We start from the raw sequence: 23,478 nt of genomic DNA on the forward strand, positions 1-23,478 counted from the left end.
TTTTCCATTCTGTCACAGCAGCTGCTCATAGATCTAGGGTCTCCCTTTCCTGCTCATCACGCATTTGTCAGGCATTCTGCTTCATCACCTTGCATGCAATGATTTTTTTGTCTACATGTTCTAGTGACTAAAATCATGACTTTTACCATAAATGAAGAAATATATCAAAATCTTCTTGAAATGCTAATTGGGCACTTGAAGACACTGCCTTCAAAAGATAATTCCTCAGTTCTCCTGGGAGAATAAAATTGCTCACCTTCACCTTGTGGCTCATCAAAGAGAAATCAGTTAAGGTTTCTCTTACCCCCCATAGAATCAGCAAAGTCCAGGGACACACAATTCTGTGGAGGGAAACAGTAATCCATTAAGGAACAGAAATTATGTATTCTGTTTAGAAATAAAATGACTTTTGTTACTCCTCCAGCACAATAAGGTGGTTTGCTATGGGCCAAACTCTCCCTTTCTCTCAAACAAGCCAAGCACAACTTATGACTACTTCTTGTTTGGGTCGGCAGTGGCAGCAGCACTTCCTCTTCTGGGCTGGACCTGCTGCAACAGAGAGCTGCACTTTTTCTGATCTACAGTGGAGCTCCTCTTTAGTCTAGGCCTGCTGCAATAGAGGTGCTCCTTCTGGCCAGCAGCAGGTATCGGGAGCCAGTTCTTAAGCACCTGATAGTTCTGATGCTTGGGAATTTTCAATACTTCCTATAGCCTTTGGTTCCAGGTTAGAACCTAAATTCAGTGCCGTGCGACTTTTGTGCATCATGTGAAAACCTTGTTTATCAGAAGTAAAGCGGTTTCACCATAGATAGTTACAAGTGAGTTACAAAGACAACCACTATCCCCATCTTTATTATACTCCTCATCTCCCCTTCCTTAGAAATACTCTCCCCATAATTTATAAGCACATCCACAAAAATAAGGTTAGCAAATGTTCCTCTCTTCAAATAACAGTATCAGTAGGATCTTGTGCAGGGGGCAGTGTCTCCAAATGGGTTAGTTTGGCACATACTATGGCAGTAATGGCATCCCTCTCATTCTATAACTTGGCCCCTAATGTTAGATCCTAAGTGAATGTGTATGTTATATAGTAAATAGAAGGGAACAGGGCAAAAGCCTTCCATAGAAAGTCCAAGAGCACAACGGAGGTGGAAGAAGAATGTTGTTCCAGGATAATCAAATACAATTGAAGTCCAGGCTTCTGAAAATCCTTTATTCTCCAACACTGCACCAGTACAATCATAAGACTCCAACAGTTTACCAGGAATATGAAATTTGGGTCTGCCAGAGGTGTAAACACATAAGATCCTACATGGGCCATGTTTCAGCGTGATGCCTTCTTCAGGGGCCATCCTGCTGGAGATATCACTTTTGGTTTTCCTGCAGTGCCAGAGTTTGGCTTTGACTTTCTCTGGAACTTTTTTCATATTGTTCTGTTTGTTTTGACAACCCCTGAAGAAGACATCATGCCAAAATACAGCTCATTCTTCTTCCACTTCCATTCTGTTATACAGTAATGGCGTCTCTGGCACCCATGAGTGCTAAGTATTATTCTATAATGTGTATCCCAAAGTCACTTAGCATGTAGCTACAAGCGTTGTCCCACAGTTTCAACGACAACTTTTCAATTAATACCAAAAACAGCTGTTAAGCTGATTCACCATCGCATTCAAGATCTGCACGATTGTTCACAAAGTCATCCACAGAGATGCCCCGAACTACATGGTAAACCTCATGGACCTGCTGCCCAGAAATGCTAAAAGATCAGCCCGCATGTTCCTTAATCTGCATTTCCCCAACTGCAAAGGATTAAAATACGAGCTAACACATGCGACTATCTTCTCCTACATGAGCACGCAGCTATGGAATGCACTACCAACTGACTTGAAAATGATTAACGAAATAACTAACTTTCGCAAATCTCTGAAAACCTATCTCTTCAACAAGGCCTACAATGAGAATCCATAGCTTAACCATTACACTACACCACAACATCCTATTCTGATAGTTATCTTTCTATAACTTTGTTTAGATCCTTTTTCCTTGTCCATGATCCTGTTGTAACACCAACTGTATTTGTCTCCTGGAATGGCGATGCCATAACAGGTTTTGTAAGCCACATTGAGTCTGCAAATAGGTGGGAAAATGTGGGATACAAATGCAATAAATAAATAAATTCATGGTGCAAAGAAATTTGATAGTGTCACTGTTGTTAGTATCAGACCACTGGCTTCCAATAATTCAACTGATGTTTAAAACGTTAATATTCATAAAATAATTCATGCCAGCTTACCATTGTTTCTTTATAGATCTCTTATTTCCTATTCTCCAATTCAAACTCTTCATTCTTTGCAACAAAACTCACTGGTAGTTCCTACGCATCTTAAGATCCATTCCCATCTGGCTAGAACATCATGTTGTGAGATTATTGCACCTATCTACCATCTGAAATTCAGCCCTTCTGAAATTCGTCTTAAACTATCTTTTCAGAAGTTAAAAACTCTTTTGAAACCCTATCTTTTTACAAAAGCCTTTCCGTCAATTACGAAATGAGCTACCATTGGCTAAACTGTATTCGCATTCCTTGAAGCGGCAGAATTAACTTGTCTTAGTCTGATCTTTTCACACTTCCCTCCTTGTGTATCTTAGCTTAAATTTTATTACTTTAATATTAAAATTTTATTATAACTTAGACCTTCTTATGTTTCTTTACTTTTCTCCCCAATTATAAATTGTAATCATTGTAAACCGCTTAGATATAATTTGGTAGGCGGTATATTAAATATAATTGATTGAAATGTGACACACGCAGCTGATAGAATACTATCAGTTACACATATGGCGCATTTAGGTGCGCCAATGTATGCCAGCTGTTGACCTGTTATAAGTGGGCGTGTCTGTATTTCAGCATGCTCATATGGTTTTGACTAGTATTCTATAATGGCTTAGGTGCACCTTGAAGCTGATATTGGAGTTAAATGTGCCCTATTGTGCCTACATCTTGATGCAAAATTGTAGAATTGCTCCCAGTGTGTATAGACACCCTATCAAGGTATGCTTCTAAGTTGTTATGGGGGCAATTTCTCCATTAATTGAACACAATAACACTCTGTAAGCCACATTGAGCCTGCAAAAAGGTGGGGAAATGTGGGGTACAAATGCAATAAGTAATAATTATAATATAAGAATAGTTGTACTGGGTCAGACCGATGGTCCATCTAGCCCAGTATTCTGCTTCCAACAGTGGCCAATCTAACTCACAAGAACCTGGCAGAGTCCCAAATAGTAGCAAGATTCTACGCTACCGATCTCAGGGCAAGCAGTGGTGTGTCCCCCATGTCTATCTTAATAGCAGAATATGGACTTTTCCTCCAGGAACATGTCCAAACCTTTTTTTAAACCCTGATATGCTAACCACTGTAACCACATCCTCTGGCAATGGGTTCTAGAGCTTAACTATTCATTGAGTGAAAAATATTCTTCCTATTTGTTTTAAAAGTATTACCTTGTAACTTTACTGAGTGTCACCTAGTCTGTACTTTTTGAAAGAGTAAAAGAAAATTAATTTTTACCTATCTACACCACTCAGGATTTTGTAGACCTCTATGAAATCCCCCCTCAGCTGTCTCTTTTCCAAGCTGAAGAGCCCTAACCTCTTCAGCCTTTCCTCATATGAGAGGAGTTCCATCCCCTTTATCATTTTGGTCACCCTTCTTTGAACCTTTTCTTTATTCTGCTGTGTTTTTTGAGATACAGTGACCAGAATTGCATTAAATGGCACTCAAGGTGAGGTCGCATCATGGAGGGATTACAATATTCTTTGTCTTATTTTGCATCCCTTTCCTAATAATTCCTAGCATCCTGTTTGCGTTTTTGGCCGTTGCCACACACTAGGCAGAAGATTTCAGCATATTGTCCACAATGACACCTAGATTTTCTTTTGGGTGCTGACTCCAAAGGTGGACCCTAGCATCAGGTAACTATATGGATTATTCTTCCAAATGTGCATCACTTTTCATTTGTCCATATCAAATTTCATCTGCCATTTGATTGCCCAGTCTTCCAGTTTTCTAAGGTCTTCCTGTAATTTTTCACAATCCGCATGTGTTTTAACAGCTTTGAATAGTTTTGTGTCATCTGCAGATTTAATCACATCACTTGTTCCAATTTCCAGATCCTATATAATAATTTGCACCTCCGTCTGGATGCCTGGGTTTGTAACACACTTCTCATTGGTCCGCCCTGGGGATGACATCACAGGGCGGACCAATGGGAAGTGAGAGGGAAGGGAAGCCAGCACCAGCCACCGGAGGTCTGCACAGAATCGCCCTCCCGAGTTCATGACGACCTGGGAAGAGAAGCCAGCACCAGTTCCATGTCCCCCTACCTCCCTCCTTCCACTCCCGTCCGAGTTCCATGCCCCCCCTCTCCGAGTTCCCGTGCCCCCCTCTCTCTCTGTGTGCCCTCTGAGTGGAAGCAGGACGTGTGCAGCTGGCCCTCCCCTTCGTAAGTGCTGGCTGTTATTTAAAACTTTTTACCTGGTGTTCCGCCAGCAACAGTGAAGTCGAGCAGGCATGGCGCTTCACACTGCCATCGCTTCTGTTTCAGCTCTGCCTCTGGTCCCACCCTTCCGCAAACACAAAATGAGGGCGGGACCAGAGGCAGAGCTGAAACAGAAGCGAAGGCAGTGTGAAGCGCCATGCCGTGCCTGCTCGACTTTACTGTTGCCGGCGGACCACGAGGTAAAACGTTTTAAAGAACAGCTGGCACTTCAGAAGGGGAGAGGCAGCCGCACACGCCCTGCTTCCACTCGGAGGCCACAGAGAGAGAGGGAGGGAGGCGCGGGGTTGTGGAACTCGGATGACAGGGGGTGCATGGAACTGGAACGGGAGGGGGGGGGTCCTGGACCTCGAAGGGGAGGGGTGCCTGGAACTCAGAGGACAGGGAGGGAGGCAGGTAGGGTGGCATGGAACTTGGAGGGGAGGGGGGCTGGGACTCTGAGGACAGAGGGAGGTAGGGAGGGAGGGAGGGAGGGGGCCCTGGAACCTTGCTAGCGCCCGTTTCATTTCTGTTGGAAATGGGCTTCTTTTACTAGTCATTTATAAATATGTTAAATAGTACTGGTTTCAGTATAGAACCCTGGGACACTCTACTCACCCTCTTCCACTGAGAAAAATGGCCTTTTAACCCCACCCTCTATTTTCTATCTATTAACCAGTTCCTAATCCATACCAGAACATTGCTTTCTATCCCATGGCTTTTTAATTTTCTCAGGAGTCTTGCATGGGAGACTTTGTCAAAAGCTGCCTGAAAATCTAGATAAACTACATCAACCGGCTCACCTTTATCCATATGTTTATTCGCGCTTTCAAAAAATGAAGCAAATTTGTGAGGCAAGACTTCCCCTTGGCTGAATCCATGCTGACTCTACCCCATTAAACCATGTTTAACTGCATGCTCAGTAACTTTGTTCTTTATGGTGGTTTCCTCCTGAATAAGAAGTAGCTTTTTTTATGCAGCAGCAAATTCCATAGCATAGGACCAAAGTATACTAATACTGTGGTTATTTGTGTACCCTGCATATTTGGTTCCCTGTTTACCTTGTTGGTTGGGCTGCAAAAAAACAGAAATCTGTCATAGCCATCCTTCTAATTACTTAACAACTCTCCAGAGGATGGTGAATGCAAATGCTGTGCATCTTCAGCTAGTTCTTTAGTATATTAAAAACTGAGCCTTTTTATCTCCCCCCCCCCCCCCCCCCCCCCCAATGATGGTCACTTTAAATTCCTGAATCTGCACTTTTCACCTAGCATCTAACCAGTGCCGTAGCAAGGGTGCCTGACACCCGGGGCGGGTCGCCGCTGCGCACCCCCCCCCCCGGGTGCAGGGCACGGCGCACCCCCCCTCCGGAGTGCCCCCCCCCCCCGAAACGCACCCTACCTTTCAGCGGGGGGCAGGCGGGAGGGCCGATCCACCCCCAGTGCATGTCACTGGGAGCTGCGTTGGCTCTGCTGCTTCCCTGCTTTCTCGGCCCCGGAACAGGAAGTAACCTGTTCCGGGGCAGAAAGAGCAGGGAACCAGCGAGCCGACACCCCCCCCCCCCCAGCGCATGCACCTGGGGCGGACCGCCCCACGGCCCCCCCCCCTTCCTACACCACTGCATCTAACTGCATCATATCCATTACTTGCTCTCCTGTAAAATTGTTAAAATTTCTTTTGACATGTAACACAGATGTGGCTCTCTCTTGATAAATACTCTGTAATCATTCAACTTTGAATAAAGAATCCTTTACCCTCTGACCCTTTATTTAGAGATACTCATTCCCAGCTTTATCAGCCAATATATATGATTTTTGTAATATATATTTAAAGTAGTTTATTATCCAAGAGTGTGAGATGCTAGTGGTATTTAATGTGTGATGAAGTTGGACCCATCTACCAAAATATTTGTTCCTTTATTCCATATTATTGATATAAATATATGTGGTTAAAAAAATAATCTTAGAAATTACCTTGTGGTTAGAGCAGCAGGTTAAGAACCAGGGAAGGTAGGATTCAAATCCTATTTCTCCCATTGATGTGATCTTGGGCAAGTTAGAGTAAATCATGGTACTATAGATTAGTAAATTTAGCCCTAAAATTGTAAACCCTCTAGAACAGGGATCTGTCAAATGTACCTGAACTCACCTTGCATCTGGGAAGGTGAGTACTTAAATCTAAATCCGTAGGCACTAAGCCATTAGTTCAATCTTATCAGCTACTTGCTTACCAATGCTTAATTCCTGTCTTCAAACCCCATTGCAATAGTTAAAAAGATCATTATTTTTGCATAGGGTACCATGTTCTAAACTTTAGCAAAATCAAAACAAATATCATTTTTCCTGCTTAATTTGCTGATAACAATATGGTGGTCCCAGAAGACCTCTCTTATTGGGAGTGTTTCTCCTGAATCCATGCTGATTTTTGGTAGCCATTCCCTTCCATGTGCACAACCATCTCTTCTCCCGGTATTTTATCTAGAATTGACATTAGGCCATCTGATCTGTAGTCACTTAGCTCTTGATTTGACTCCTTTTTGAGTATGGTAAATACTTTCCTTCTTTGTCAGACCTGCATTGATTCCTAAGATATTAAGTATAGTCAGGCTTGTTAAATCTGGGTGATTACCAAGATAGACCAGATACAAATTGCAAAGAGTAAGAGCACCCAAAAAATTTTTATTAGGACCGTACACGGTCCGTGTTTTCTTCAGGGGTCTTCAAATTGAAGTATACATATGTGCCTCCAGAATTCTCATGGAATGAGAGATACAAACTCAGCCAGGTCACAGTCACTAGACATAGATTATACATGAATATGCTAGGGCTTCAGTTCTTTTTTTTTTGTTGTTGTTACATTTGTACCCCGCGCTTTCCCACTCATGGCAGGCTCAATGCGGCTTACATGGGGCAATGGAGGGTTAAGTGACTTGCCCAGAGTCACAAGGAGCTGCCTGTGCCTGAAGTGGGAATCAAACTCAGTTCCTCAGGACCAAAGTCCACCTCCTTAACCACTAGGCCACTCCTCCACTGTTGCTACTATTTGAGATTCTACATGGAATGTTGCTATTCCATTAGCAACATTCCATGTAGAAGTCGGCCCTTGCAGATCACCAATGTGGCCGCGCAGGCTTCTGCTTCTGTGAGTCTGATGACCTGCACGTACGTGCAGGACTTCAGACTCACAGAAACAGAAGCCTACGCAGCCTTCTACATGGAATGTTGCTAGTGGAATAGCAACATTCCATATAGAATCTCCAATAGTAGCAACATTCCATGTAGAATCTCCAATAGTATCTATTTTATTTTTGTTACATTTGTACCCCGCGCTTTCCCACTCATGGCAGGCTCAATGCGACTTACATGGGGCAATGGAGGGTTAAGTGACTTGCCCAGAGTCACAAGGAGCTGCCTGTGCCTGAAGTGGGAATCGAACTCAGTTCCTCAGGACCAAAGTCCACCACCCTAACCACTAGGCCACTCCTCCACTGTTGCTACTATTTGAGATTCTACATGGAATGTTGCTATTTCACCAATGTGGCCGCGCAGGCTTCTGCTTCTGTGAGTCTGACGTCCTGCACGTACGTGCAGGACGTCAGACTCACAGAAACAGAAGCCTGCGCAGCCTTCTACATGGAATGTTGCAAGTGGAGTAGCAACATTCCATGTAGAATCTCCAATAGTAACAACATTCCTCTCCAATAGTAGCAACATTCCATGTAGAAGTCGGCCCTTGCAGATCACCAGTGTGGCCGCGCAGGCTTCTGCTTCTGTGAGTCTGACGTCCTGCACGTATGTGCAGGACGTCAGACTCACAGAAACAGAAGCCTGCGCAGCCTTCTACATGGAGTGTTGCTAGTGGAATAGCAACATTCCAAGTAGAATCTCCAATAGTAGCAACATTCCATGTAGAATCTCCAATAGTATCTATTTTATTTTTGTTACATTTGTACCCTGCGCTTTCCCACTCATGGCAGGCTCAATGCGGCTTACATGGGGCAATGGAGGGTTAAGTGACTTGCCCAGAGTCACAAGGAGCTGCCTGTGCCTGAAGTGGGAATCGAACTCAGTTCCCCAGGACCAAAGTCCTCCACCCTAACCACTAGGCCACTCCTCTTCCTTCCATGGGCCCCTGAAGAAGGCCGGTTGGCCAAAACACGGACCGTGTAGGGTCCTGATAAAAAAATTTTTTGGCAATTTGAAGACCCCTGAAGAAGGCTGGTTGGCTGAAACACGGACTGTGTAGAGTCGTAATAAAATTGTTTTTGGTGCTCTTACTCTGTTCCTCTTTGCGATTTGTATCTGGTCTATCTTGGTTATCTTCCGTTCTCTTTGTTGTTTCTTGTGGTTTTTACGGGAGACTTGGACCTTCTTTTCGTTGGTTTGTTAAATCTGGGTGCCAGGTTGCCATCATGCTTATAAATTGCACCTTGGTGCCTGGGATGTCATGGCCCCCAAATTTTCTTTTGTGCCACTTTAGAAATCCAAATCACATGGTGGGAAATTAGGAAAACAGCTGTTTCTCCCATGATGACAAGAACAGCAGCAGACAGCTAGGTGAGAGGGAACAAATGGCAAGGCAGAGTCTGGGAGGTGCAGTGAGCCTGTTAGTTGCCTGGGAGTGAGGGATATGAGAGAGAGAATGGAACTGGGCTTGGGGGGAAGATGTATGTGAGACTGAGCCTGGGTGAAGAATAGGGTCAGAGATATAGGACTGGTTGTGACTGGTTATGACCTCGCCTCTTTGTTTCATCCATCAAGGAGATGCTGTTGCACTTCTGACAGCACTCTTCGGAAAGGGAGGCTGTTGGCTTCTGTCAGCAATGTGCAGTTGCTCTTTTAGGGACTGATTTAAGTAAACTTTATTTTCTGTTCCTATTGATGCAGAATGGGAGAGGAACTGTGGAGGGGCATAATCGAACGGGGACGACCATCTCTAAGGGCGCCCATCTCCAAGGACATCCCCGTGAAGGGGCGGGGCATCCTGTATTATCGAAACAAGATGGGCATCCATCTTTTGTTTTGATAATATGGTCAGGGACCCCCAAATCTCAACATTTAGGTCGACCTACGAGATGGGCAACCTCTGTTTTCGCCGATAATGGAAACCGAGGACGCTCATCTCAGAAATGAACAAATCCAAGGCATTTGGTCGTGGGAGGAGTCAGCATTCGTAGTGCACTGGTCCCCCACACATGCCAGGACACCAACTGGGCACCCTAGGGGGCACTGCAGTGGACTTCACAAATTGCTCCCAGGTGCATAGCTCCCTTACCTTGGGTGCTGAGCCCTCCAAAACCCCCTCAAAACCCACTCCCCACAACTGTACACCACTACCATAGCCCTTAGGGATGAAGGGTACAATGGGTTTTGGAGGGCTCATTTTCCACCACAAGTGTAACCGGTAGGGGGCGGATGGGCCTGGGTCCACCTGCCTGAAGTGCACTGCACCCACTAAAACTGCTCCAGGGACCTGCATACTGCTGTGATGGAGCTGGGTATGATATTTGAGGCTGGCAAAAAATGTTTTAAAATTTTTTTGGGGGTGGGAGGGGGTTGGTGACCACTTCGGGAGTAAGGGGAGGTCATCCCCGATTCCCTCCGGTGGTCATCTGGTCAGTTCGGGCACCTTTTTGAGACTTGGTCCTGAAAAAAAAGAGAGCAAGTAAATCGACCAAATGCTCATCAGGGACACCCTTCTTTTTTCCATTATCGGCTGAGGACGCCCATGTGTTAAGCACGCCCTCATCCCGCCTTCGGTACACTGCCGACACGCCCCCGTGAACTTTGGTCATCCCTGTGACGGAAAGCAGTTGAGGACGCCCAAAATTGGCTTTCGATTATGCCGATTTGGGTGACCCTGAAAGAAGAACGCCCATCTCCCGGTTTGTGTCGGAAGATGGGCGCCCTTCTCTTTCGAAAATGACCCTCATAGTGAACTGATTTCTAAAAGAGCTGCTGTGGACCAAATCAAAGCATGCAGTTGCCTTCAGTATATAGCACTAGGTGAACTATAGGCCTATAATGGTGCTTGGATACTCTGGCCACCTTTTACTGATGTATATATCTTAACTGTGTGCACTTGACCTTCCTGATCCCGTCATCAGTTTAATACAGGGGTCCTCAGCCCAGTCCTTGGGACACACCCAGTCAGGATACCCTGAATATGAATATGCATGAGATCGATTTGCATACAATAATGGTAGTGCTGACAAACATATCACACTTGTTTATCATTGGTTTAATTATATACAACGAGTAAAAAAGGCCTGTTTCTGACACAAATGAAACTGTCTCTAGCAAGATTTTCCTCAGTGTGTGTATGTTTGAGAGAGTGTATGTGAGAGTGAGTGTGTGTGTGAGAGAGTGAGTCTGGATGCGAGTGTGTGTGTGAGAATGAGAGTATGTGCAAGTGCGTATGTGAGACAGTGTGAGAGAGAGAGTGTGTTTCACACAGATACAGTGTGTGCAAGAGAGAGAGTGTGTGTGTGAGACTTAGTGTATGAGACCAAGAGATTGTGTGATTTACTGTGTGACACATAGAGAGAGAGTGAATGTGATACAGTGTGAGACATAGAGTGTGTGAGAGTGAGAGAGAGAAAGACATTGACTGTGAGAGAGAGAGTGTGTGTGACAGAGATGCCCCCCTCCCTCCCTCCCTCTCTCTCTCTGGTGTCGGAGTGTTACTGTGCAGGACGCTGAGCTCTGGCTGTGCTTCAAGGAACTGACCAATCCTATTTAATAGAATGCACCTCCAACATTCTGAAGCCGAGAAACCTCGTGTGGTTGGTCAGTTCTGCTTGTGATGAACCCGGAAGTACGTGATGTCAATTCAGGAGATGGATAAAGAGAGCAGGAATGCCTCAGCCATGCAGTCAGCTTCAGAATGTTGGAGGTGCGTTTTATTATATAGGATTACTATTCTATTGCACTATAGGTGACTAAAAAAATGTATTTGCTTTTACTTTTTTTAAAAGACCAAGATTTTAATATGATGATTCCAGAACATCGCTGGCATTGAAGAATGGCAAATTTCTCAATCATATCTAGAACCTTGTTATTTTCCCTGTGTGTATTTTAGTCAGTAGCTGCATTGTAGTTTGCAACATCTAAAAGGAGAGCAGAAAAGAAAGAAAATGGTTAATTTTATCACTTTTATGTTACTTTAGTATATTGAATGCTATAATTGCTTTAGGTTGGTTCCCCTGTAAAAACAAAGCATAAAATTGAAAGTATATAAAAATACTACAATCTAATCAACTGTGTAACACCACTACAGTCTCTGTTATATATGCCTGCCTCTCAGATGACCCATGATAGATTTTAGAATTATCAGAATGGGGAGACATAGGAAATGGGATAGAACTTTGGGGGGGGGGGGGGGTCCTTAGTTGATTGATTGGGAAATCCTCAGACCTTTTTTTTTTTCTCATTTTAATTCTTTATATCAGTTTCAACATAGAAAGAAAGCATTTTCAATTAAATAAAACAGGAAAAGAGAAAAAAATCCCCTTACAATCAAATAAGATATATTTCAAGCCCACATTAAGGGAGCTGCGTAGATTATATTTAAAAAAAATAAATACAAAATAATACCAAAGTGTATCAATACTGCTGTATTACTTATTCCAAAATACTAATCCCCATCTACATTCTATTAGATATCTGTCCCTATAAATTGTTCTAATTGTCCAGGTTAAAAAAACCCCCAAAAAACATACTAAACGTCTTGCAATGTAATTATACATTTGAATGGAAATAAAAAGAAAGCTCTCATGACCAATAAGCGTTGTTTTAATTCCAAAAATTTCTTCCTTTTACCTGGTTAGCCACATCTAATTTCTGACTTCAAAAGTTTTCATTTTTTCTTTTAAAGTAAGGTCTAAGTATCATACACTTAGCCATTTCAGAAATTAACATTACCAAGGGCCCTGTTTACTAAGCAGCGCTAAGGGCACGCTAGCATTTTTATTGCGTGCTAAAGACGCCCATAGGAATATATGGGTGTCTCTAGCATTTAGTACACGCTAATTTTAGGCGCTCTAAAAACAGTATCACGTCTTAGTAAACAGGGCCCCAAAACTTTGCTAAATCTAATTCAGAAGTGTCTTCAAGCACATACTACTACTACTACTACTACTACTACTTATCATTTCAATAGCGCTACCGGACGAATGCAGCGCTTCACACTTGAACATGGAGAGACAGTCCCTGCTCAGTAGAGCTTACAATCTAATTATGACAGACAGAACAAGTAAGGGATAAGGGTTAGGACAGACAGGACATATCAGGGATAGGGGACAGTTGAAGGTTTAGGTTTAGGAGTTAAAAGCAGATCCATATTCCTACTCTCAAGGTTACCAACAATTTTCTTTTGAGGCAAATAGATATTAATAAAGAATCAGCACTTCTGAGCGACAACACTTTTTAAGTATTTTAAGCACAAAATCTCAGGGGATAATACATGAGGCACTTGTCGCCTGAAGTATCAAAACCTTAGGCTCCAAATCGTTCGAATGTTTATCATAATCCAACAGCTTCTTATCTATAGAAGCCAACGCCTGAGAAGATTGTTCGGTGTAATCACATAATTGCAAAAGACAGAGCCCGTATACATGGTTTCCACACCTTAATAAGCTTCCAAATATCTACCAAAGTAACATCATGAGGCGTCTGCTCCAGCATTCCCAGAAAAACGTCCTGGCGTTTAACCTGGAGCAGGTATCAAAATAGCAGAGCCTATAGGGGAAAGGAGACACAACCATATTTTATTAAACAACTAAATCTTCTGTTGACCTTCTTTTTTGCAGGCGGACTTTAATGCTGAAGAGGCTAGCAGCATTGTGAAGGAGGTAAGTGATTTATCATTTTAGAACATATTTTTGTGATTACATAAGTACATAAATATTGCCATACTGGGACAGACCAAAAGTCCATCAAGCCCAGCATCCTGTTTCCAACAGTGGCCAATCCAGGTCACAAGTACCTGGCAAAATCCCAAAACAGTACAATACATTTTATGCAAAAAGGTCTATTCTCCACAAGCAACTTAATCAGATCAATTTCTTTGGTTTTAAATAATCCAGAAACACTTAAACCTATTTTCTTTACTACTCTGTTGTTTAATATAATTCCAATCTTTAATTTACTGTTTGTACTGTTTAAATATACTATTAGTACTGTAGTCCTGATATAGCTTATGTAAGCCACATTGAGCCTACAACCAGTGGGAAAATGTGGGATATAAATGCTTTAAATAATTAAATGCTGCTTATCCTAGAAATAAGCCGTGGATTTTCCCCAAGACCATTTTAATAATGGTCTTTGGACTTTTCCTTTAGGAAGCCATCCAAACCTTTTTTAAACTCCGTTAAACTAACTGTTTTTACTACATTCTCTGGCAACGAATTCCAGAGTTTAATTACACGTTGAGTGAAGACATATTTTCTCCAATTCGTTTTTATTTACTACTTTGTATCTGCATTGCGTGCCTCCTAGTCCTGAAACTGTATAGGGATTCACTGAAGCAAATTCCTTCTTAGAACAAAACCAATGCCTTGTCCCCCCACACACATTCCTTGAAGCAAGATAAATTCTGCAATAACAGAATTACAAACAAGTTCTGATTTTATTCACTATGGAGAAGGTTTAGATCATCTTCAGTTCAAATACACAGCTTTTTTTGTAATACATAAAATCCATCACTGTCTCAGCTTTGCATTTATTGCTTTCTAGGTTGACCCAACATTTTACATTTAAAAATGACTGGTTATATTTGAGCAATAGTGGCAGGAGGTAAAATGCACAGTTTGCCAGCCTTTTAAATACAACAAATGTTTTCTCTTGTTAATTAAGAAACAACCACAATGCTATTCTCTTTCCCTCCCTCATCCCAGTCTATAGTGAGAGAGTGGCCTGGCTTGTCTTCTCAGGCATAGCTTTGAAGCCCAGGATTAAGGAAAAGAAGCTTCTCATTCCCTGACATAGCCACTCATTCCCCCCCCCCCCAAACCAGTGTCTCCCGTGCCTTTAGGGTGTGTTTTTCCTCCCTCCATTCCTTCCCATCTATTAGGCAGGTATTATGTTAATCACCAGTGAAAGAGCAGTACTCAGTTGCCTCTTCTCCTCATGCTGATTTATATTAGCCACTTATTTCTTTGCCCTGTTAGAAAAGAACAGCCATCAGTACAAATTTGTTGTGCGCCTTTATATATCCCCACACAGAGCATTTCGAGCTACCATCCAGCCCGGTGACGACTGTCCGAAGTGCTCTGGGGTGGGTGCCCACTTGGGGCATATGTTTTGGCGTTGTCCCCCAGTATTAACCTTCTGGTCCCTGGTTTGTTTCCGTGTCTCTCGGATGTGGAATGTCTCGTAGAGGTGTGCTCCTGCAATGCTGTTTGATGTATTTCACATGCCGGGTCCGCCCAGAGCAGTCCTGAAAGATTTTCTAAGGCGTGCAGTAATGATAGGGGAAAAAAAACGATTCTTAAGACATGGTTGCAATCAGACAACCCCTCTATCCAACTTTGGAGGTCGTATATGATTAATCTAAGCACTATGGCGCGTAGGATGGTCCCAGACCTTTCCTCACTTAAGGGGGATAGATATCTGCAGTGTTGGTCCCCGTTTTGCGACACCTTGACTCCACTTGCTCGCAGTAGGGTACTCAATGGCTGACTAGGCAATAGATAAGTCTTACTTAATTGAACCGGGGGGGAGGGGAGATGGGGGAGAGGGCGGTGTCAGGGGGGGAGAAAAGAAAAGTAATGGTGGCACATTGTATCTTTGGAGTATAGACATGTGTTTAGAATATTGAGTGTGAGAATCATTGATTTGTTGTATTAGCACTATTGTTTATTCTACAACTTGCCATCAATAAACCATAATTAAAAAAAAAAAAAAAAAAACAGCCATACTGGGTCAAACCAGTGGTCCATCTAGCACAGTATCCTGTTTCCAACTGTGGCCAATCCAGGTCACAAGTACCTGGCAGAAACCCAAATAGTAGCAACATTCCATGTTCCCAATCCCAGGACAAGCAGTGGCTTCCACATGTCTGTCTCTCAATGGCTGGCTAGAGCTAGAAATCAGTTTTCATTCCTGACAGTGCAATTACTCCTTACCAAGCAGTTTTAAATCGCATGCCATCATGTCCAATTGTATATCTTTTAATCGTAATATATTGTTTCGGTATTCAGTCTGTTCTCCCATTGCCATCTATTGCTCAATATCTAAGTAGGTTTACATTTGCTAGTCCAAAAATATGCACAGTTGGAAGATACTGCATATAATTTTCAGTTTTCACCGCTTCCTGATGACCTTATGGGTTTCCAACTCAATCAGAACCAGCCTCTAATGGGCTTTACCACCATGAGCCTGCTTTCAAAACTACCCAGGGCGTTTCCCTCTTGTTTATAAACTATGTGGTTGCTTCACCACCTATTTGTGATGAAATCATGCCCAGTGCTATTTCATATCAGCCAGGGTACTAGATTTTTTTTTAATACATTGTATTTGTTAATGGGGAGAAGTTATTTTCTGTTACAAAAAACTTTTTTTTTAAATAATGTCAATGCACTGGGTTGCCCTTTGGCGAAGACTTTAGTTCATAAAAGGGGGATCTGGGGGGGGGCCTGTCGTGCTTGGGAGTACTATGGAAATGGTGTATTTCAGAGCTACTCAATCAAAGAGTTGTGCGCAGAAACAAGGGACAAGGGAAAACCCACAGGGATGGGTACAAAAAAGTCATTACTACTGTGAGGTTGGGAGGTGACAGATAAAAATGGGATGGGGACCAGATTATGTTCCCATGACCACCTTGACTCAAAAACTTGACACAAAAACCTCGGCTCATCGTGATGAAAATTGATACATGTGTTGAGTAGTTTTGACAATGAGGGAGACCACTGATAAACTGGTGAGAATATTTGTCGATCTGTTTTAAGTATTTTGGCAGAGTATAATCTCCACCGAGTTGGTCTCATCTACATGACTGATAATGAACTAATAGAAAGCAATTCAATTAATTTAGTAGAAGGACAATCTTGTCAGTGGAGGTAGCGTTGATAATAGAAAAATACAAATCCCTACACCCATACACAAAAACTTAACTGCAAAGAAACGATCAACAGTGACTTGTTTCACATGAGCCCTACAGTCATGGCTCACTTCTGCTCGTCATCGGTTCCGTTAATTGCAGTCTCGTTTTTATCTTTTTTGATATTCTAATTATCATACAATTCAATTTAGATATAGTCCTCTCATAACGTATTTAAGCTTCAGTATCAAACTGATTTACTTATCTTATTTATCTCGGACCATCTGCCAACATGAGCCATATTTTTTGAAAAAATATGATAGTGTGTTAGCTTATTATTTTGAAAGCCAGACTGGCTCATTGCCTATGCAAGGGTCTCCTTCAAATTTTGGTGCCTACTCTTTAAAGTTTTGTTTGGCTTAGCACCATTATGTTTATTGAATCATTTCATATTTTGAGTATCTTTTTAAAATACAATAAATATTAAGCTGTTTACTTATCCCTCTCGGAAAAATAAGAGGAGATGTAAGATGGCTGATAATTTGCTTTCTTTTCAAGCTGCCAGAGTAGATAAATGTGTCATCTCATTATTTTTGTCTGCTGTTAATTATATGGATTTTAGAGGTAAAGCCAAAACTCATTTATTTAGAAAATATGTTCTGGATTTTAAAGTCTGATCATAATTTAGCAGGGTTTAAGTGTCTATTTGGGCTTTAATTTTAATTGTTATATGCTAGCATTTAGGTTAATGTTACAGTGACCGGTTATAAGATATTAGTGGGTGTTATTTTATAACTTCATATTAGTTGAAGATTTTATGTTGTAATTCCCTTTTTTGCCTAGCTTCTTAGTTTTCTAATCTGCGTAGAACCGCAAGGTCAACTGCAGAATAGAAGCTATGTTTCACTTACTGCTTCAGGGTATGGTCCTACGATAAAATCCAACCAAAAAAAAAAAATGTTTAAATCAAAAAATGTGTTCTTTTTAATTCTAGTGTTCTCTCATAAAATTTCAATAATTTTAATATATGCTCAGCTCTGCACCTGAATGTTAATAGTTTACTCTTAATCTCCATTCAAAATTAAAATGGCGAAGGCGTCTAAGCATATCATTTAAATAGATCAGGCGAATGATCGGAGCCAATGAAAATCTAACCCCAGCAAGTCAGTTTGAGTACATTCTGAATTGACTTAAATAGTTACAACAAAGTAGATTGAACAAAATAATTTGAAGCCCAATCTAGCTGTAAATTAATCCTTTAGGGGCTACTGAATTTAACATGAAAATCCATCTTTGTTCCTTATATGGTTCAATAATTTTATTGATGAACAGCATAATAAACACTATTGCCAGCATTAATATATCCATTGTAGTCTACTTTCACTTTATACACTTCAATAATTCTCATCTACTGCAACATCAACATTTTATATATTCCCCCTCCCACCCCCCTCCCCACAACTTCTAACATATGTTAATGGTTCCTTATCTTATCGCTATAAATAATAACCGCTCTATTCATTTGACTAGTGTAACCAGTTTGTCAAACATATGAACTTGCATCAGTAAAGAATCACAACTCCATACTCCAATCAACAAAATGATGATACATTTAACATAATCTAGTGACCCCCAACTCCGGGTGAGCCAATCCCATAGCCAATGTGCTTTCCAATGTCACATCACCATAACATATATGTGCTCCTTTGTTCCTTATATTTCAGAAGCTGAAAAATTATCTCCATCCTCCCATCCCATCTAAGTTTGTCAAGGATTCTCCATTGAATGTCTGTCCACTTATGCTGTAGTTGTTCCCAATGTAATATAAGAGTAGCTGTTAATACCCTGTTGTTAATGTATGATAATTTGCTGAGGCTAATCTCGAGCAGCAAACCTTTGCTAAAGATCTTGTGCATGAAACAAAAAGTCATCCTGTGAAGTACAAATTCTACAGATCTTTAGAAATTGGCTTATAGGTAAACTGGCTTTAAGCTTGAAAGGATGGAAGCTTTGAAAGTGTTAAAAGGGATTACGAACAGCTTGTTTCCTAACGAAGTAGTAGATAATGTTTCTCCTTGTTGATATATTCGAGCATCAAGAAGATCAAGTTGACATTTATGATAAGTGATTGTAAATGTGTTGATAATGAATTAAGCCAAATAATTTTTTTAGGTCATCTTCAGACCCTTCCCAAACAAAAAAGATATCAAGAAATCTTTTCCAGAAAGGCACACATTTAAATCACACAGAAACAAAAACTCTTCTTCAAATTGTGGTACATACAAGGCGACCGCACCTTGAGTATTGTGTTCAATTCTGGTCGCCGCATCTCAAGAAAGATATAGTGGAATTGGAAAAGGTGCAGCGAAGGGCGACTAAAATGATAGCGGGGATGGGACGACTTCCCTATGAGGAAAGACTAAGGAGGCTAGGAGGCATATTTTCAAAGCACTTAGCCTTCCAAAGTTCCATAGAAACCTATGGCACTTTGGAAGGCTAGGTGCTTTGAAAATATGCCTCTAGGGCTTTTCAGCTTGGAGAAGAGATGGCTGAGGGGAGACATAGAGGTATATAAAATAATGAGTGGAGTGGAACAGGTGGATGTGAAGCGTCTGTTCACGCTTTCCAAAAATACTAGGACTAGGGGGCATGCGATGAAACTACAGTGTAGTAAATTTAAAACAAATCGGAGAAAGGTTTTCTTCACCCAATGCGTAATTAAACTCTGGAATTCGTTTCTGGAGAACGTGGTGAAGGCGGTTAGCTTGGCAGAGTTTAAAAAGGGTTTAGACGGTTTCCTAAAGGACAAGTCCATAAACCGCTACTAAATGGACGGGGAAAATCCACAATTCCAGGAATAACATGTATAGAATGTTTGTACGTTTGGGAAGCTTGCCAGGTGCCCTTGGCCTGGATTGGCCGCTGTCGTGGACAGGATGCTGGGCTCGATGGACCCTTGGTCTTTTCCCAGTGTGGCATTACTTATGTACAGAGTGAGTCAAAGATGCTCCTATGGCCACTCCTTGTCTTTGTTGAGAATACTGTTCCTGAAACCAAAAGTAGTTCTTCTTGATCACCAATTCAGCTATGTTCAAAAGAATTGTATGATGATTGAAGAGTATAAAAAAAAAGATAAAAATGAGACTGCAATTTAATGGAACCGATGATGAGCAGAAGTGAGTCATGAGTTTATAGCTCATGTGAAACAAGTCACTACTGATGGTTTCTTTGCAGCTAAGTTTTTGTGTGTGGGCGTAGGGATTTGCATTTTTCTGCTAATATGAAAGCAGCATTTCGAGAAGAGGTTTGAATTAGGATACACAGGTCATAATCTCAATCTCTTGCCCTCTTATGTACTCCAGTCATCAAAAACTGAAGTTTATCCAGCAATATCGCTTACAAAATTGTTAAAAAGAAGGGTGAAACCAAGGAGGTTTAATTGACAAGAGGCTGCGTCACTATCTTGATAACACTCAAACCAAAGCAGACTATTGCTCCACGCCAAGCCACGCATAGACAGTCCGTATTTCTAATAAGCTTTTGCTGGAGTGGAGGGGTAAGCTTAGTATTTAGTGTAGCAGGCTTTGATCCTAGGGAACTGGGTTTGATTCCCACTGCAGCTCCTTGTGACTCTGGGCAAGTCACTTAACCCTCCATTGCCCCAGGTACAATTAAGTATGTGTACGTACTGTGTAAACCGCTTTGAATGTAGTTGCAAAAACCACAGAAAGGCAGTATATCAAGTCCCAGTCCCATTCCCTTTTGGGTGACTCAATTTGGCAGCAAGCTCTGCATGCTGGCTTCAGACCAAGCATGCTCCCTTGTCTTCTGACAATTAAACCTCCTTGGGTGGAACAGTGAGAGCAGATCAAGCTGTAGTCGAGGTGCAGCCAGTTGCAGAATCACCAACAAAATGTCCAAAACAAGACAGGTTTTTTTTTTTCTGAGACTTATTTCATGAGTCAGGAAACAGCATCTGTGATTGAAGTGGATACATACATATTGAGCTCAGACAAGGAATTCTACTCGTCTGTCACTATCTAGTGACAACAGAGATCCCACATGTGGCTGAAATTGACACGTGTTGCCTGCCCTCTGCTTGGAACTCCTGTCATCAGCACATCAACTGAACGTTGTTTTCAGTTTTAGAACAAACAATCGAACATAAAATGGAACTGAGCTCTGGCAGGTTTACTATTTTTACATGGTTTGAAATGACTGATTTTCTTACCTATTTTACAAATTATGCCTATTGTTTTGTGTTAAATTTTAATAAGTTATAGGATGCATTTTATGTTTTGCTTGAATTTACAAGATCTTTTAAATGTGGGTTGGCTCTGGGGCCCCCAGTTTGGCCAACCCCCGCCAGCTAAAGTGTTTGTCCCGCGCTGGTCTCACATTGCCTGGCGCCCTGTCCCGTTTTCAGTCGCTGTGCACGCTCTTTTTAGTGAAACTGAGCGCACATGCTCAGTTTCATTAAAACTAGCGTGCACATCGACTGAAAACAGGACAGGGCGCCAGGAAATGTGAGACCAGCGTAGGACAAAGGCTTCAGCTGGTAGGGGATGGGGGACCCCCGCCAGCCAAGGTACCTTCGCAGTGGGGGTGGGAGGGGGAGCGGCGGCGCGGGGATGGGAAGCAGCAGCAGGAGGGGAGAGGTGGAAGTGGTGGTGGGAGGGCGGCGCCAGAGAGGTGGGCCATAATGTGCCCCCCCCCCCCCACTTTGGGATGGCCCCCCCCTTCTGTCAAGGTCTGACTACGCCCTTGCCCCTGGTGTATTTGAATGTGGAGAAGAAGAAAGACGGTTGTTACATTTTCAGCCCATATTGACTAACTAGTGGTGCTGCCTTAGTACCTCAAAGGAAGCACCCCTTTATCCCTGGAGCTAGCAAGGAATTCTTGGTAACCTAGGCATAACCATCTGGGGAGGGATAAAGCAGCAGAAACTAGCACAGCTCGAGCAAAAAACAGAATTTTCTGACTTTCCTGGTTTTATACTATAAAGATAATGTTCCTCTACCAAAGTTTCTGTATTGAAATGGTGAAATCTGGTTAATTTATTATTCCAACGAGGTTAATGTTGATTAATCATCTTTATGTTTCAACGATTTTTATTGATGACAAGTCAAAAAAGTACAAATCCACCTTAACATAGCGGCATCAATGCAATTTTACAGAACTCAGTGGAGCAACAGTTCAAGAATACAGCATTACGTACAGTCATCAAATTTTTATATAACTTTTATCCCCTCCCCCCTTTTTTTCTTTTACTGTGCTCTATGTTTAACTTTTATATTTAATGTTTCAAAGTTTTTATTGATGATGCCACAGATTAACACAATCATTTGATTAAGTACTTAATCGTTTAAACTTTGTCAGTCATATGTACACTAATCCGCGGTCATTATCATCAAATTTGATTTACATTTTCCTTCTTAATACTGTCTTTAACATAATCCTTGTATCAAAATAGAACAATAAACAACAATGAACATTACCCGCTATCTGCACTTTCCAAGAATAATAACTTGTATTTGTATCGCGGTTAACCCCTTATCTAATATCTCCCTCCCTTTCATCTCCTTCCCCCCTCCCCCCTTTATCATGAAATATTCCGCATTCACTTCATGAGCCATTCAGTTACATCTCCCACTCACTCCTGTGCTACGGTGTTGGTTAAGTTGCTCTGCCTTATGTTGTGTTACTGAACTCTAGTTACCATTATCCTCTCCCTCCTTTATGGTCCCCTATGTGGAAAATTTATTTAATATTGCACTTCTCGCTTTATGGGATATACTTTGTAAGTACTTGGTCCAGATGGAAATAAACTTCCTTCTTTTCTCCGAGGACAAGCAGGCTGCTTGTTCTCACGACTGGGTTGACGTCCGCGGCAGCCCCCACCAACCGGAAAAAAGCTTCGCGGGACGGTCGGCACGCAGGGCACGCCCACCGCGCATGCGCGGCCGTCTTCCCGCCCGTGCGCGACCGCTCCCGCCAGTTATTTTTTTCCCGCGACTGAGAGAGTTGTGCTTTAGCCTCTCTCTCGACTCAGCCGCCGGATTTTTCGACCGCGTTTACGCGGATCGTCGTTTTGGCCTATCTGGCTTCCTTTTATTATTTTACTTCTTTCGTTTAAAAAAAAAAAAAAAAGACTTTGCGCGTGTGGAGCACGCGCTCCTCCTTTTCCCTCGCTTTCCAGCGGGGACGCCTCGTTGCGGCCTAGTAGCCGCTCGGTCGGTTTCAATTTTCGTGGTGTGTTTTTAGCCACCATTGCCGACTTTGACTTCGCCGACGCGATTTTTCCGTCGATGTCCTCGAAGGTCCCGAGTGGATTTAAGAAGTGTGGTCGCTGCGGCCGGCCGATCTCGCAGACCGACACCCACGCTTGGTGCCTCCAGTGCCTCGGGCCGGAGCACAACCTCAAGTCGTGTGCTTTGTGTCTCGGTCTCCGGAAACGGACTCAGGTTGCGAGGCAAGTTCTGCGGGACCGTCTTTTTGGAACTTGCGCCGGCCCCTCGACGTCGACCTCGACGGCATCGGTATCGAAGGCCGGTTCTTCGGTACCGGTATCGATGCCCGAGACATCGGCACCGATGGCAGCGACCCCAGGAGAACAGGTCCCGTCGGCCCGCCGGTCCGCCGGCGAGAGTGGGGTAGAGAGACCGCGTGGGCAATCGGCCCCGGTTACTCCCTCAACTCGTGAGCCACGGGACCGAACCCTGTCGGACCCGGTACCTCGAGACCGAGGGGGATCGACCTCCTCCTCCTCCATGCCCTCCGGCCCCGGTGACGTGCACCGAAAGAAGGATAAGAAGCGCCGTCACCGGGAGCCCTCGGTGCACCCCGAAGAGGAGTCGACGCCGAAGCGTCATCATCGAGAGGAGAGGTCTCCGTCGGTTG

General features: G+C 42.7%; 1 protein-coding gene across 1 annotated transcript in view; it reads left to right on the plus strand.

Moving 5' to 3' along the window:
• The window catches only part of LOC115469455 (dynein light chain Tctex-type 3-like), a 51,211-nt gene that overhangs the window by 1,418 nt on the left and 26,315 nt on the right, over nt 1-23,478 (plus strand). The window contains exon 2 of the mRNA XM_030202123.1: nt 13,349-13,390. Coding sequence (XP_030057983.1) covers nt 13,349-13,390 — 42 coding nt within the window. The remainder of the gene's footprint in view (nt 1-13,348; nt 13,391-23,478) is intronic.

This window comes from Microcaecilia unicolor, chromosome 4 (assembly GCF_901765095.1).
Source record: "Microcaecilia unicolor chromosome 4, aMicUni1.1, whole genome shotgun sequence".
In the NCBI taxonomy this organism is placed as follows: domain Eukaryota; kingdom Metazoa; phylum Chordata; class Amphibia; order Gymnophiona; family Siphonopidae; genus Microcaecilia; species Microcaecilia unicolor.